General features: G+C 29.7%; 1 protein-coding gene across 1 annotated transcript in view; it reads right to left on the reverse strand.

Moving 5' to 3' along the window:
* The window catches only part of LOC142231476 (uncharacterized), an 83,341-nt gene that overhangs the window by 13,892 nt on the left and 52,445 nt on the right, over nt 1-17,004 (reverse strand). Inside the window, exons 6-11 of the mRNA XM_075302085.1 lie at nt 15,404-15,597; nt 15,108-15,342; nt 14,796-15,041; nt 14,555-14,730; nt 3,288-3,401; nt 935-1,010 (exon numbers count right to left, since the gene is read on the reverse strand). Coding sequence (XP_075158200.1) covers nt 935-1,010; nt 3,288-3,401; nt 14,555-14,730; nt 14,796-15,041; nt 15,108-15,342; nt 15,404-15,597 — 1,041 coding nt within the window. The remainder of the gene's footprint in view (nt 1-934; nt 1,011-3,287; nt 3,402-14,554; nt 14,731-14,795; nt 15,042-15,107; nt 15,343-15,403; nt 15,598-17,004) is intronic.

Raw genomic sequence — 17,004 nt, forward strand, 5'->3', positions numbered from 1 at the left:
TGGTGGTAGTGGTGGTGTTTGTCGATCGAAACAATGGAATAACGAATTACAAACGAACGACTACGATACGAATGATAGAGAACATCACACACATGGCTGATTGATTGATTGATTGTTTTCTCTGGAAGAGACGACAGTGATCGAAACGTATCGAAATGACAACGAAACAGAAAAAAGAATTGAATTATGATGCTTACATCTTTCCTTAACTATACAGATACACCTTACGCTCACGCTCTCCCACACATATACATCTACACTGATCGTATTTGTATGGTAGCAGTACGATTATTTACTACGTATATGTGTGGTCAGTACCTAGCGCAAATAACAAATGTTATTACTTTCTCTGTATATCTCTCACTCTCTCTTTCACTCTCCCTCTCTGTTTATGGCTCGAAAATCGTTATGATTTCAAACTATAAGTGTATTTACATATCTAGAATAGAGTAAATTGACAGAGAAATGCAGAATTAAAGATCGAGTCATCATCAAGGTTTATCGAACATTGGTGCGAGGTGGTAGTTAAGAGGATAACTGATATGAATGTATGGTACTTGGAAGAGGTGGAAATATGCAGCACCCTATCTATCGTTAATATCATAAAGAATTTTTGTATTGGTGATATTTCCAAAGTGGCCTATGTGATTTGAAAATTCATTAAATCTGAATGTATCTTTCATTTTAAATCAGAACAGTATCGCCTGGATACGATATCTACACAAATATGTGTTATCAAAATAGAAGATACATTTTTTTGAGGGGTTGTTAAAAATATGGCAATTGAAGTTCGAAAATTTTTATGTAATTGAGAAGTAGTTGCCACCAGTCCTGATATCTCTTGGATGTTCACTGTAATATTTTAATTAAGAAATTTTTAACACCCCCAGCATTTCTTATTGTGTAAGTATTTTTAAACGAATTTTTGAAGTACCTGTTCGGTCAGCCATAAGTTCCCTCAAACGTGATCGTATTTTACGACGTTCTTCGTAGGTTTTAGCTTGTTCCAACTGAAAAAAAACAATATAGCTATCATTATGGTATGTAGGTCTAAAAAAAGATTTTTTATTAGTCGAAAACTTTTGTTGTTAGTACCTTTCCCATTTACTATCATAATTTATAATTATATGGTTTTGTATATTGAATAAATAACAATAAAAATAAAAAAATAATTTCTTCGTGTATAGAATATTATTAAGAATTACATATATGTAGTCAGTTTTTTTACAATTGAGATATTCGATGTAACTAAATAGAATTGTAGCAAAAGTGAGCGTTCCAAACGGACTACTCTACATGAATAATAATTAAATGTCAATAAAGTAAGCAATAAATAATTAATTAAAGAAACATTTTCTCACATATTCATTATCTGATATAAACAAAAAAAAAATCGAACTTCACATTTGAATATCACCAAAATATTTCCAATTAAAAAGTTAATTGAAGTTGAAAATTTTTTCAATTAATAAATTAATTGATACAATTAAATTTCTAATCAATATAGAAACACTAGGTTAATTAGTCAATGATTGAAAATTTTAAAATGTTTAATTAAACAATTAATTGACACAATTAACGCAGAAGCTATGAATTTAACATGATGTTGTCATACGACGGATGTTCACCATTTCAACAGCCGTTGCACTGAATTCGCATCACTTCTTAAGGTGTATTTTTTTTGTGAAATTTTTAAGATAAATAATTTTTAAAATTTTTTATAATTTTGAATGCATTCTAACGCTTGTCTAGAACGTTCGACATCAAATAATAATTTTGAATGCATTCTAACGCTTGTCTAGAACGTTCGACATCAAATATTTTCAAAAATTCGTAATTTTTCTAGAATGGATTTAGCATTTTTATTGGCGAAATTTAAATATTTTGTACCCTTTTATTAATTCTTTATCTGATTTTAACCTATTTGAAACAAAAAAAAATTATTTCCCATTAAAGATATGAAAAAAAGCGAGTAATAAAAAAGTGGATCAAATGGACTTCCTATGCAGTTAAAATAAAGAACATATTTGGGAGGACATTTTTGGAAGTGCTTTCAAAGTTATGCCTTTAGAAGAACTTCCAATTTTTTTTGCTGGGACTCTAAGTTAATTCAGAAAGTAATTGAAAATAATTCCTCTTTTTAATTAAAAATAAATTGAGCTTTGCCATCAACATCAATTAAATTTTTAATTGAATCAATTAAAAAATTAAATGAAATTTGCTAATGAAATCAATTAATTTTTTAATCAAGAATTTTGTCTATGCCCAATTAAAATTGTGATTGATACTATCATTTTCGTGATTGAAGACATTTCAATTAAAAAACTAATTGGATCAATTAGTTTCGTGATTGAACAAAAAATTTTTTTTTTGTGTGCAAGTTTACAAAGCATTCAAAAACGAGCTTAAGACCATAGTTGTCAAAGCCATTAAACTTTTTTTTAATTGTAACTTAATAATTATCGAAAGTGAGAGAATCGTAATTCTCGTGGGTCCGATATGAAATCACTCTAGACGCATACCCGAGACAAAGATTTCCACTATCTATACTTGGGTTAACTGATTACTAGTACATATCACACTGTTCAAAACTACACAGAAAAAATATCACCAAAATATTTCCAGTTAAAACGTAGATTGAAACTGAAACCTTTTTCAATTAAAAAATTAATTGATACAATTAACGTTTTAATAACATTAATTTTTGATTAAAGCATAAATTGATACAATTAACTTGTCAATCAAACTCTGAGGACTAATCCAGCTAAACAAATGTTTGTTTGTTTATTTTTTTAATTTTAACCCTCCGTTGCATGACATTGCATATATGATATATTACTTTTTTTCTATATGATGCTATTTTTTTGAACATTTAGTTTTGTTGTCTTTCTCATTCTTTAACATTCCAAAAAATCATTTTCGTAATTGAAAACATTTCAATTAAAAACTTAAGTGGATCAATTAATTTCGTGATTGAATGAGAAAAAATTGTTCTTCTGTATGTTGTATCCATTTCTATAGTCGATTTAACGTTTTTTTAGTTCAGGGAAATTAGTAGATTTCTTGCATAATTTATGTATACTTTTCTAAACTAAATAAATGTTACTTAAATTGTGTCTATATTTAACATCGTCATTTGAACATTTTTTATTCCAATTTATTCATTCGAAATGTTAACATTTCCTTAAAAACAATCAAATTGCAATTGCTAAAATATTTTAATTAAAATTGTCTAAAGTCAAACTTCTATAAGTTACTAAGAAAAAGAAGGAATACCATGTACTTACTAATTGTTTTAAAATTTCTTCGTCCCAAATCTCCTCGATATCACAAGTTGTCTCTATAACTGGTGAAGAAGAGCTTCCCGATTTAGTGGATTTCGTTACACGTGTAGTTTTCACCTAAAACAAATAAACAAAAAAATGATTAGTCATCATAAATTAGAAACTAATTGGTCACATAAATGAGAGACACAATTAGATAAAAGTAAAATAAATGAAGTGAAATAACTTTTTTTAACAAAATAACAAAGAAGTGTACATTGTCATTAGGTTATTTGGCTTTTTAGACACTTTTCGATTTGTAGGAATTTTTTGTCACTACACTTGTTCAAAAAATATTTTCATTCACACCACCCGCCAAAAGGCTATTGGGGTAAGACACAAAAAAAAACACAAATTGTTCACAATTTTTCAAAACTATTTCCGAATAAGGCCAGACGTTGAATTTTCTTTTCTTTTATTTTTTGTTAGTGTTTGTTCGTTGGCGTGGGAATTTATGCTACAACTGACTGATGATCTAGGTCTGTCCGACTCTTTTCGTATATATATATATATATATATGTGTGTGTGTGTGTTTTTTTATTTTGCTCCCGAAATAGTTTACGTTGTGAAAAAGTGACGTATTGTGTAGATATTAAATTGTATTTCGAGTATAGGAAATTGCAAATGTTGCCAAAAGTTAAACGTTCTCTTCAAGTAGGATGATACATGGGACTACCATCAGGCAGCAGTGAACAACGGTATTTCATTTAACATCGATCAAACGATTTGGTCGATCCACAAATCACACAGACCATACGACCGACCCACTATGCGATCGTTACAAATTGTGCTGTGGCATGTAGTAGAATAGTAGAATAAATGCAAATGGTGTCTTCGTCCATCCATTCATTGCGGTTTGGCACCAATTTCGCCGAGGTGCAAAAGCAAATTAAATCAATCTTTAATGCGTCAAAATGGTCTATTTGTGTTGACTACCTCTGTGGCATTGTTTATGGCGTCGCCATACAATGATTAATTATACCGAAGGAAAAGTTGGTTACCGTTTGTTTTTATTTTCGTTTTAGCATTGTCTGTCGCATTATATGTTTCCGGTTCCTGTATGCCAATTAGTCCAGTTGAAAATGCTTTGTTGTTATAACAACCGTAGGAATATAACAAATGACAATGAATTAAAATTTTATTTTCCTTTTCATTTAAATGGAAAAGAATAAAGAATATGGCCTTATAGAAACATAACAGCAAATCATATTGACGCTATTTAAATAATTTCACGGTATATTAAATAAATCTTTAACCAAAAGGTAAAATCGTCTTGAGAGAACTTTATTTTAGTTAACTTAATTTTAATTGGTGATTTTAGTTAAATTTCCCTTATTTTAATTTTTTTTTAATTGGTTTCAGTGTCGAACTTTCCAGTACACTGAAAAAAATATTGTCGCGAGGGCATTCTAAAGACAGAGAATGTGAGTTTTTGAGAAGAGTACGAACAACTTCTTCTGTTTTAATTAGAATTGAACTACTTTGCATGTCATTGAAATGTTACTGTCATTTACCTCATAACATTTTTGAGACATACTTCAAATAAAGAAAAAAAAATCGTTGGACTGGGGAAAATTTCTTAAAAAATTATAACAGTTTGAAAATGATTTCTTGTGGGTGGAAGGTTCAAAATTTTGGAAAAAATACGACAACAATAAATACATTTTTCTGATTTAAATCGATATTTTTAATAAATTGGCGGAAAATTTTGAGTCGAGATGAATCGAAATGTTCGGAGGCGGCGTAGACTGGCAAAACATGGTCCGCGGCGTCTGAAATCGGCAGTGCGACTCGGCGGTAAAATTATCTTATCTTCAATTTTCATTAAATTTGTATAGTAGATAGCGATACTAATTGACGCTACTTTTGCATCCAACGTATTCTGATCCTTACCGACTAGGGGATCACAGAGTTACCAGAAATGTCAATTTATAGTAACTTCGACAATAAAATAAAATAATGGATTGACGATTTTTTTTCAAAATTAAAATTTTTAAGATGAGATTTTTTTTAAGTTTTTAGCATTTTGAAGAAAAACCTTGTGTAAAATTACAAGAAAAAGTATCAATAAAATTTTATCACCATAGTGATACTTGCGCATATTTAAAATTTCTTATTTTCTTTATATTTTTTATATTTAAAAATTCGCATTTGATACTTTGCCGTTTTTACTCGACTAAAAGAAAGAAGTTCCGTTATGGAAAAAATATACTAGATTTTATTTTCAATTAGGTGTGTTATCAATTATTCTACACATATTCAATAAACTGTATAATTGTACATTTTAAAGAACAATTTGAAATATACAAGGAAAAAAATAAACTGTTTTATGGGAAAAATGAAAATTATTCCAAAAATTAAAATACAAAAAAAAATACAAATTCTACTTCAGATTTTCACAATGCGTTTTTAAAACATGTAAGAAATGTAATATATTATAAACGACTATTTACGAAATTAGAAAAAAGAAAAAGTGAATTATAATAAAAAAAAATAGTGGCATTAAATCATGACCATATTTACGAACATTTTCTTCTGTTTTAGTTCTTATTGAACTTATTTGTACGGTCACTGATCAAACAAGGAATGACAAAGTATGTTAGTTTTAGAAATATATAACTAAACTGTATTACAGTCGCCTATATACTGGTAGAGAAAGCTTCGTTATATTAACGAAATGTGTCATTAAAATTGAGCCAATGAAACAAATTTATCCATATAGCGAAATATTACTTTATTATAACGAATTTTCTGTTAATCAACGAAACGTTTCGCATTATTAACGAATATTATATTATCTAATTATATTATCTAAATGACAATGTTTCGTTATATTAATGAAAAGATTTCATTGTTTCAAATTTAATGAAATTTTCATTGTGTGTATGACAAATATAAGTAAATATTTTCAACAAATTTATTGGACATAACTAATTTGTTGCACCTGTTAAAGAACATTTCGTATTTTGAAGGAAACAATTTATGTTAGAAATGGCATGAAAATAAAAACGAATGAATGATTTTTTTCTTACAATTTTTTTTTCACGAAAACTTCAAATAGAAAGTGAAAAAGTATACATGGAGACAATTATATTTTTATAAAATCTTGTCAAAACTTGGATGGAAAAGTTTCAACGCATTGCTTGCGTAACATTTTGTCTTTTGAAAATAATTGATTTAAAAAAGTAACTGTGAAAATAAGCTTGTTTTTGGTGTGTAAAACGAACCTTTAAGCGTGATTAAAGTCGTGAAACTTTTATGCATGAGCTTTAAAAAAATCATCTCTAATAACCAACCCTTTTTCATCTTTCTTAGATGTAAAAAAATTCTTCCCTGTAACCATAATATTGGTCATTGTTTTCAAATCTTATTAATAGATTTTAGAACATATTTTGGTGAATACGTAAAAATTTTCTCGTGGATACTACCTGTATACACTGAATTTTGATGTGCCAAGAAATTGTTTAGAGTATGTACATACATATCTTCCAATTACGTCAAGAGAGATATAACTCAAAATTAAAACATTCTAGATTCAAAATTAAAACATTCTAGAGCAATGGAAGTTAGGTCCTCAATTTGTAGAAAATTTTTCGCATATTTGAAAAACAACTATTTTCAAAACGAATTGTGCATATTACAATATAGTATGGCGCATTTTAAATTTTAATAGATTACTCTATCAACTCAAATATATGGATATTTAACAATACGTTTCATGTTTCGCAATATGGCACTCTTGCATTATGCGATGACCAATCTAAAAACACTAAATACATACATGCATAGGCAACAATTTTCACACGCACATTCATATTCTTCGCCGCAGCATGAGCAAGTGAGGAGTACTCGATTTAGATGGGATTGGTAATCATTGCAAGTTTAAAATTAGAAAGTTATTTAGGGCTTCTCCGCCACGAAATGGCGTGAAGCAAGAATGCAGTAAGAGAAAAAAAATATGAGCAACATTTTTTCGTTTCTATTCGAAATCATTTTTGCTTTGGTGCAGTGTTGTTATTTTTAATTTTGGTGCCACTTCCTTTTTTCTCATAGTCAGATAGCTGCCATTGCTAGCGGTGAAAACTGATGGAGAGCATTGTTTTTGTATTTCCGATTCTGTTGGCCCTCATACTTTCAATTTGCAAAGCACAGTGGGTTGGCTAATGTTTAAAATGGCTCATAAATCTTGTGTGATCAATATACGTACAAATATATATATAGAGAAGCAGATATATAGTAATTTTTAAATAATTATAAACATCAACAAAAGTAAAAAAAAAAAAATGAAAATATACATATACAATTGGCTTATAGCCAATTTTCCTTTTGGCCTCGTTGGAGCAAAAAAAAATACAAAATGGCCAATACGAAATTAAACAGAAAATTAATGAAATGCATGTTTTGGATTCACAGAATATCCATAGTATTTTCCCACATTTATTGTAATCAATGTAACGCTGTATTGGCCCTCGATGCTTACTTATTATACCCTGCGCCACACTGTGGAACAGGGTATTATAAGTTATTTTTTTATTTAGTTAATATCATAATAAATTTCATGAGTATGTGAGTAAGAGTAAATTTATAAATCTTAGGAAAATAGATCACATGCAATGAATTCTACTAATGACTACAGCAAATTGAATTATTTTTACATACACGCAAAGAAAAAAAACGTTTAGAAAACGTGTACCGAAAACGTTTTTCTTTTGTTAGAGTTTTTTAAATTGCTTCGAAAAATTTTAGCTTTTATCACCAAAAAATTTCGTTTGTTACAAAAATTTTATTTTTTCAATAAAAAAAGTTATTTTTGAAACAACAACACAGTCCATTTCGTTTATGTCAAACACTGTTCTTTTCTGACTTTAGGTCTTTAGTAAGACACATTTTACAGTTCAAAGTTTAATATACTACAATGTAATGTTGAACATTTTTTCGGAATCTTCCGAACATATCTGGAATATATGTAAAAAAAAAAACAAAAAAAAACTTTGGTCGAAGCAGGGATCGAACCCACGACCCTTGACATGCAAGTCGGACGTAGCAATCACTGCTCCACGGTGCCAAACTAAATGTTTGTTTCTGTTAAATAAACTTTGTTTATTCAGTTCGTGGGCGCCGCAAGCTATGCTATATAAATATAAATTATATGGATATTTATCTATTGATGACCATAACAGGTACATAGCTCAGTGGTTAGTGTGTTGGCTTACAAAGTGCATGGTCCGCGGTTCGATTCTCCGTCCAGGTGAAAGGTAAAAAAATTTTAAAATTTATAAAGTCGTATAATTTCTTCTACATTGTTGGTATTACAGGAAATGGTGTTAAGAACTAAAAAACATCGTGGATGTGAGAAAGATGTGAGGGAAAATGCAATTAACAAGAAAACAATGTTTTTTTTTTTGAGTTTGTCTTTATGAAATTGTGTTTACATCCTGGAAAAGAATAAACGTTTATCACAAAAAATATATACTTTTCTTCCAAATACACTTCCTTACAGCAAAAAGCAAATGAGAAACGAACTTTGTTTGTCTAAAATTTCGTTTGGGAGGAAAGAATTATTTTTTTACGTGTATATGGTAGCTGACACCAAGTGTTACCACTTCAATAGACCCCATTCTTTTATATTTTAGTACTAAAGCCAAATTAACTATTTTAGTTCATGGAATTATTATTATTATTATTTTGAGAAAATGCCCATGACTTTAATATTTTTTTATGTACGTTAGTTAAATTATCTAAAAACGGAAAAAATTATACACAAATGAAGCATACAGATTTACTAAATTCCTATTTCTCACAAAATAGTTCAGAATTTCTTGAAATTTGAAATTTTGATCCCCAATTTGTTCCTTCAAACTACAAAATGTCCTTCAAGTGAAAAAAAAAATAATAAATATGTCAAACAAATTTTCTTAAACTTATCGAAAAATATTTACTTATTTATTGTCATATCGACGTTGGTAATACAGTTAAGTAAAAAATTTCTAAAATTAACCAACATTTTCCACCCTAGTGGGTTCACTGTTTTTCGAGTGTGTATATGGAAGTAATCTACACTTACAAAAACAAGGCATTAAAGGAAATTTAACTTCATTTTAATACATGAAGATACTTATGTTTTAGTTAAGATTTCCTCAATATAAGAACTTTTTTTATTTTAATAATTTTTTGTTTACTTCAATTGAATGAACCAAGGAAGAGTCGAATTTCGTACAAAGTGGAAAATTTCTCAAAATTTTTTAAATTTTACACAAACGTATCTAAAGACATTTTTAAAATGCCTAAAGTTGACCACTTTTTCCTTGACAATTGCTCTGAATATAAAAGTGTGTCAGTAAAAAATTTCTAAAATTAACCAACATTTTCCACCCTAGTGGGTTCACTGTTTTTCGAGTGTGTATATGGAAGTAATCTACACTTACAAAAACAAGGCATTAAAGGAAATTTAACTTCATTTTAATACATGAAGATACTTATGTTTTAGTTAAGATTTCCTCAATATAAGAACTTTTTTTATTTTAATAATTTTTTGTTTACTTCAATTGAATGAACCAAGGAAGAGTCGAATTTCGTACAAAGTGGAAAATTTCTCAAAATTTTTTAAATTTTACACAAACGTATCTAAAGACATTTTTAAAATGCCTAAAGTTGACCACTTTTCCCTTGACAATTGTTCTGAATATAAAAGTGTGTCAAAATACCGGCAATCGGTATTTTCCCACGTAATATTTTTTTTAATATATTCAAACCCAAATAGAAAAGACCATTGGATTACCCTCCGGTGTGGGCGAAATTAAATGTGAAACCTGATTTTTTAACTATATATGGTTTTTACTTGTTCATGGCTCACGGTTCCAAGGCACATATTAAGTCGCATTTACCTTAGGGTCAGGGATATTTGTTTTGGGTGGTCGTTTTGTGTGCTTAAATTATGTTACGTTCCGAACTATTTGAGGTGTTTGGCAGGCTTTCCATGCAATTTCATGAGTTGCAGCTAAAAAGTTTACCGGGGCATTAAATTTTTCTGGTTTTAACAACGCATTGCGGAAATTTCAAAATGTGGAGTATAATTTAGTTCAATTTTAGTACGACCCAGTTCATTCTTGCTATAAAACAGTTTACTTTTTTTTCTGTGTAAACGTACAGTTCAAAGACTTTTCCAAAATAAGAAAAAAACTCGAAAATTCGACTTTTGCAAATAGAAAAAAATATCGAAAACAGGTCAACTTTTTATTATTATTATTATTTTAACTCAGCTAATTAAGCCTAACTTGTTTTTGATATAAAATTCATTTATCCAATATTTTGATTCTGATTACAGTCATTGGTCATTGGAGGTAATAATTTCATTGGAAGCATACCGGCAACACATCTGCAAACGTAAAATATAGCAGAAGACCACAAATTGTAATTGCTTTAATTGTTATAAATCTTAATTTTGACCAAAAACTAATTTTTTGTAGTTAAAATGTCCTTGTACGCATACTAGGACAATAATATTTAAATTAAAATTTAAAAATTCCAACCATAATCAACTAGAAATTATAAATTCATTTAACATATTAATTGATGAGAAGATAAACATTGGCAATAATTCACTGTGAAATAGTGATTAATGTTAACAATTAGGCAAATGTCAAAATTGCATTAGCAAAAATAAAGCATTAATAAAAATTGCACAAAAACAAAATTAGATTAAATGTTTATTGTAATAAGAGAATTATGTAGCGTGATATTTAATGGGCTTTTTATTGTAATTCATCAGTCATTTTGCTTCGAAATGGTCTACATTTCGTTTAAATAAAATGATAATATGTTTCTCATAGAAAAATACGTTCATGTTTTTATGAACGACAAATGACAAAATATTTTTTCTCTTAGTTCCCATAAAAAATCCTCGCACCCCAAAAAAAAATATTGTCCTCCCGAATAAATTTTTAGACAAACTAAATTCCATTATATTAAATTCCAGTTAAGTTAAACTTGGGTTGTCGTTGGATTTCGTTGCAGAGAAAAAAAACCGTTATTTGTCGTAATGAACTAATTACTTGTTCATTTTATTGCATGTTTTATTACTAGACTCAAAGAGGGACTGGATAAAATATTAGATGACCCAAATGTAGGCAAAAACCACCCTTTTGTAATTTTATTATTATTTTAACAATACAGTTTTGCAACAAATCTAGGTGCACAATTGTACGATTTTCTTAATTTATTCTGCCCCAGTGTGCAATGGCCATAATCGCTGAACACACATTTTTTGGTCATTTTTTTTTGTTTTTTTGTTGATATAGTGGATATGGAAAATTGTGTACGAATTAGCATACTTATGATCATGGACTCTCCCTATCTCTGCATAAGCGTAATTCTCTGTTGCTCTTGAAGAGAAAATAGAAGAGAATCAAATGAAGATTTAATTTTCCTTCAACCAAAATATACATGCCATTTGTTTTTGTATTTGTGTAAAAATAGTGAACGAATAATCTATTTTCGGAGCATTTTCGTCGTTTGAGCGATTTTCGCTTTATTATTTATTTATTTTTTCTTCATTCAGTTTATTTGTTTTATCTGTCGTTTTTTTTTTTTCCTTATATCTCACAACAAATTTTCTGCTCATCATTATCATGGCTAGAGAAAAAGTCCAATGACTGAAGAATAGGAAATTTCAGACAGGTGTAAGGTCCTCTGTCTTGTAGTTTATAAAATGACTCGAAAGAGATACAAAAGTATACACACACACACATACACTGAAAAAAATTCTTAGGAGACGGAGACACACTCGCGCAAATACTCATTCGCAATCAGACATAAGTATGAGAAAAAAATAAAATCGAATATGAATACAACGAAGACATTTATACGTGTCTGTAGGTTGTGGACCACGAATGATTTCTACGTAGTATTCACAATTCTTCAAAAGTTTACCAAATATAGTCAAGGAATGAGGAATGATTTTCTTTTTGAAAAATAATTTTCCTCATCAATTGTTGGTTTGTCCATACACAAATGCACACACACGCACACAAATATACACGTGTATACACTCGTATGCCATTTTCACATAAAGATGAGCTAATTTTAATATAAATATATTTTTTTTTAATTAAATGCTTACACTTTATCGTTATTATCTAATGAATTAATTCGAATGTATCGACCAATATTTGAACAGGTTCCGTTGATTGATTAACTGGCAAATACATACACTTCTCTCAGGTGATAATTATGATGATGATAATTTCTAGTATTCACTTTTTTTGGGGGGATGTTATTGTTGAGTAAAACACCGATCGATGTCGTTACAATGCGATACTTAGGGACGTTATATAAAATTTGCTTTTTATTAATTTCTAATCTTTTTGGGTATTTGGAAATTTCACATAAATATATTAGTGGCGCACATATATCTGCATATACATTTGGGCTATATTTTGTCTGTATGTATTAACCATACACGTCTATAAGTAAAATTTGTATAGGTGGTATGGTGTGTGGTGCGTCTTTTGTGATTTTTTTGTTTTTCGTTATACTAAAACCGTATTATCGAGCACAGTCGTACATACATATAGCTGATTTTTTTGTATATTTCAATATATTTTTTTGGTTTTGTGAATGTTTATATTAGAACCGTCCGTGTTGGTTTTTCTTCGCACTGTGCACTACTCCGCTATGATGGAAAAAGACAAGTGATCTATTGAGAGTCTAGGTGTGTACTGAATTTTGATTTCATTTCATTTGGGGAAATGGCCAAATATTGGTCCATTGAAATATACGCCAAAGGCAAAATCATATGAGAGAACTATCTGAGAGATTTAAGTTTCAAGAGAACTACCTAGAGATATATTATTATTTATAACCTTACAAGCAAGAGAGAGAGAGAGGGAGAGAATGCAAGGTGGAGAGCAATGTCATATGGATAAAGAGTAAGAGCACTTTGACGGAGGTCTCTTGACAATCACCTTGTGCTTGAGATCCTTGAGTATTAATTGGTCCATTCGAATGCAAAAACTTGGAACTATTATTAGTCAATAGTGCAGAATGATTCGTTTAGACATGCAGACAAACAAGATCCGACATATGTATACACAAATTTATACTAACATGTGCTCTAAGTTATTTGTTTCTAATTCATGTTAAACTACAACAATGTGTATATTTTTTTAATATTAACTAAAAGAAAGTGGCAACACTGACATTAGTGTATTAACCAGCCTTAACTATAGCAAAACATACGAGAAAACATGGGTATTAAAACGAGTTTGTATTGAACCCTTGTAAGTTTGCTGAGTTAATTGTTGGGGTGAACAGATTTTTTTAATTTTTCTTATCCGAAATATTAAATTAATTTACTTTACATCGTAATGAGTTTATATTACGATTTTCTTGGTGATGTATATCAAAACATGCGATGTCTTCCACTGGGCTGTCAACTTCAAAATAAATTAGATTTATTTCTATTTAAACTTCCAAAGCATTAGGCTCTAAAAATTTTCTTGGCGATGGGTTGACAAGCTATTATATATTTTAAGAAACAAACGTCATATACAAAAAAAATCTGATTCAATCACGAAATTAATTGATCCAATTAATTTTTTAATTGAAATGTCTTCAATCACAGAAATGATAAAAAAATTATTGAAAGCCAATTAATAAATTAGTTGATCCAATTAATAAATTATTTGATTATATTAATTTTTGTGATTGATTTTTGTTTCAATTATTCAATGAATATTTTTTAAAACTCAATTAAGATTTTAGTTGGCAAAATGTTCATGAAATTTTTTTTACCTTTGCTGCTGATCAGTGAAATTTGGGATGGGGATATTTTGGACTAACTCCAAAAAACGCATACAACATAGACCAAAACAACATTCATGAGTACCTGCAAACCTTTCGGACTTTGAATGAAATGCAACCCGGAACCTATTTTTGGGTAAGAGGACCATATATGTTTTTATTTCATTTCGAAAATTAGCAAAGGAAACTCGAGCACTATGGCGGCTTCAATTCAATATACCCTGTAGTTCCTGAAGGTTTGAATACAGGTTTAACTGCATTCTATTAGGAATTTGTTTACAAAAATGGAAATAAACTTCTCTTTTTGGTCATGTTAACTAAGGTTTAGTTTAACTTAAAAACCTTTTCATGGTTTCGTTTTTTTAAGATTAAACTTGCGAGAAATAAAAGTTTTTCTCTGCAGAACCTATCACATTATCTTTGGAACTTACCTCGTGTTTTCCTACTGGTTGCTTTCCTCCAGTAGTTGTTGTCGTAGTTATTATTTTCGTTTCGCGATTTATCGGTAGGGTTGATTCAACACCTGTCATTATAATGCTGGCACCCAAAAACTTATTCAACAAAGCCCTGGCTTCTTGATCCTCAGCTGTATCACCTTCTTCAACGACTACAGAAGATAAACAATTTAATTTGTTATCTGCAAAATATTTTGTTTTCATCATTATGTCTTACCATTATCTGCATTACGCATACGGTCTAGAACATCATCCACACTGGTGATTTCTTCTCCCTTGGTATTTAAGAAGGACCGCGAAGATGACGATTTCGTTGATGTAATCTTTTTGAATTCACGTTGAGTCTTTTTAATGGATTCCGTTTCACTCTCACTCTCTACAACGAAATGTTCACTTATGTCCTTTTGCTGATCATCTTCATCCTCGAAATCTCTGCGATGTTGTGTTCTAGTAATATAGTAGTCTAAACAATTTCCAATAGATGTGAGCCATATTCAATTTGATACCACTAATCATGTCAAATACTTACCAACATTGCCCCCATCCATATCAGGTTCATTTTCCAGACTTTGTTTACGTGAATTTGTACGTAATATTAAGCCAGCCTTTGGATAATTATTATTGGATCTTTCGGAAACGGCTGATGATGATTCTTTATGAATGAATTTCTCACTCATTTCTTTCACCGAACCACGTCGTACATATTTGGTCTCAAGAAAATCATCAGGACTTGAACGTACACTTGTTGTGGTCTTGGATGTATACTGTAATGGACAAATGATAATGTTATTGCAAGAAATCGCTACTTAGATCAGAGTTATCTACCATGGGTGAATCTTCATTGTCATAGTCTTCCAATCGATCAGATTTAATCGATTTCACCGTAGATTCTTTCACTTTTTCTTTAATGGCCTTTAACTCCTCGGGATTTGTGGAATATATGAGTTCCTTGCGTTCAACAATTGGTTTTGATTTATTGTCCGAATAATATTTCTCTTCGACAACATATCCAGTGACTTCTAGCAATAGAAAAGGATGATATTATATTTTATTTCCTTATAATATATTACTTATAACAACAATATAAATACAATATTCAGGGAAAATGTTTTGCTAAACAACTTGGAATCTTATCTCAGAATTCTATTTTTAGGCAAAATATCTTGAGAATTTTGTTTTCAGATATAGATATTTTAGATAACGTACGGAGATGTTAAAATAAAACTAAATAAACACAATATTTGTATTCATATTCAAATAAGAAAATAAAAAAATACAGAAAACACAAAAATACAGAGAAGATGTTCTGGGGAACGGACTAATATTATGGATCAATGTACAACCGTAATAGTTCCATTAACTAGAAAAATTTAATATGGTCAATATAGTTTTATTTTTATTGGAAAACCTAGTTAAATCGACTAGGGAGCCACCGTGGTGTAATGGTTAGCATGCCCGCCTTGCATACACAAGGTCGTGGGTTCGATTCCTGCTTCGACCGAACATCAAATAGTTTTTCAGCGGTGGATTATCCCACCTCAGTAATGCTGGTGACATTTCTGAGGTTTTAAAAGCTTCTTTAAGTGGTTTCACTGCAATGTGGAACGCCGTTCGGACTCGGCTATAAAAAGGAGGTCCCTTGTCATTGAGCTTAACATGGAATCGGGCAGCACTCAGTGATAAGAGAGAAGTTCACCAATGTGATATCACAATGGAATGAATAGTCTAAGTGAGCCTGATATATCGGGATGCCACCTAACCAAAACCTAAACCTTAAATCGACAAATAAAATTTGTAATGCTGGAAGGGAAATGTAATGTGGCTCTTATTCTTATTCTGACAACTCATCTGATAGTAGCAAAGTATACTCTTCTAAAATGTAAAAAAAAAATTTACCAGTACTTAGATAGAAAAGACAGAACGATTCTTGACATTACGGATTTTAAAACAGTAAAAGGGAAATTAGCCAACGATATTGTGTTCGCCATTACACTGAATTTGCATCACTCCTTAAAGTGTGATCCGAATTCAATGTTTTGGATGTGAATTAAACAATTTTGTGATATTTTGCCAAATAACTATTTTTTTATAATTTTTTTATGATTTGTAATGCATTAATGCGTTTGTCTGAAACGTTTGACCTCAAATATCTTCAAAAATTCGCAATTTTTCTGGCATTTTTTCGACAAATTTTTAATAATTTTAATAATTCTTACTCTATTTGAAACAAAAAAAAGTTAAAATTTACTTCCAAATGTTTTTGCTGGAGAATTAATTAATTAATTAATCGCAAGAATTACATTTTTATTAAACAAAAATAATATTTTTTTAATTACACAGAAAAAAGTTCGTTTTTAAACTAACGTTTATGGGAAAAAATTATTATGTTTTTTTTTTTTAATTTTAAAAATTTTTCCAGTCCAATG

This window comes from Haematobia irritans, chromosome 3 (assembly GCF_050003625.1).
Source record: "Haematobia irritans isolate KBUSLIRL chromosome 3, ASM5000362v1, whole genome shotgun sequence".
Classification (NCBI taxonomy): Eukaryota; Metazoa; Arthropoda; class Insecta; order Diptera; family Muscidae; genus Haematobia; species Haematobia irritans.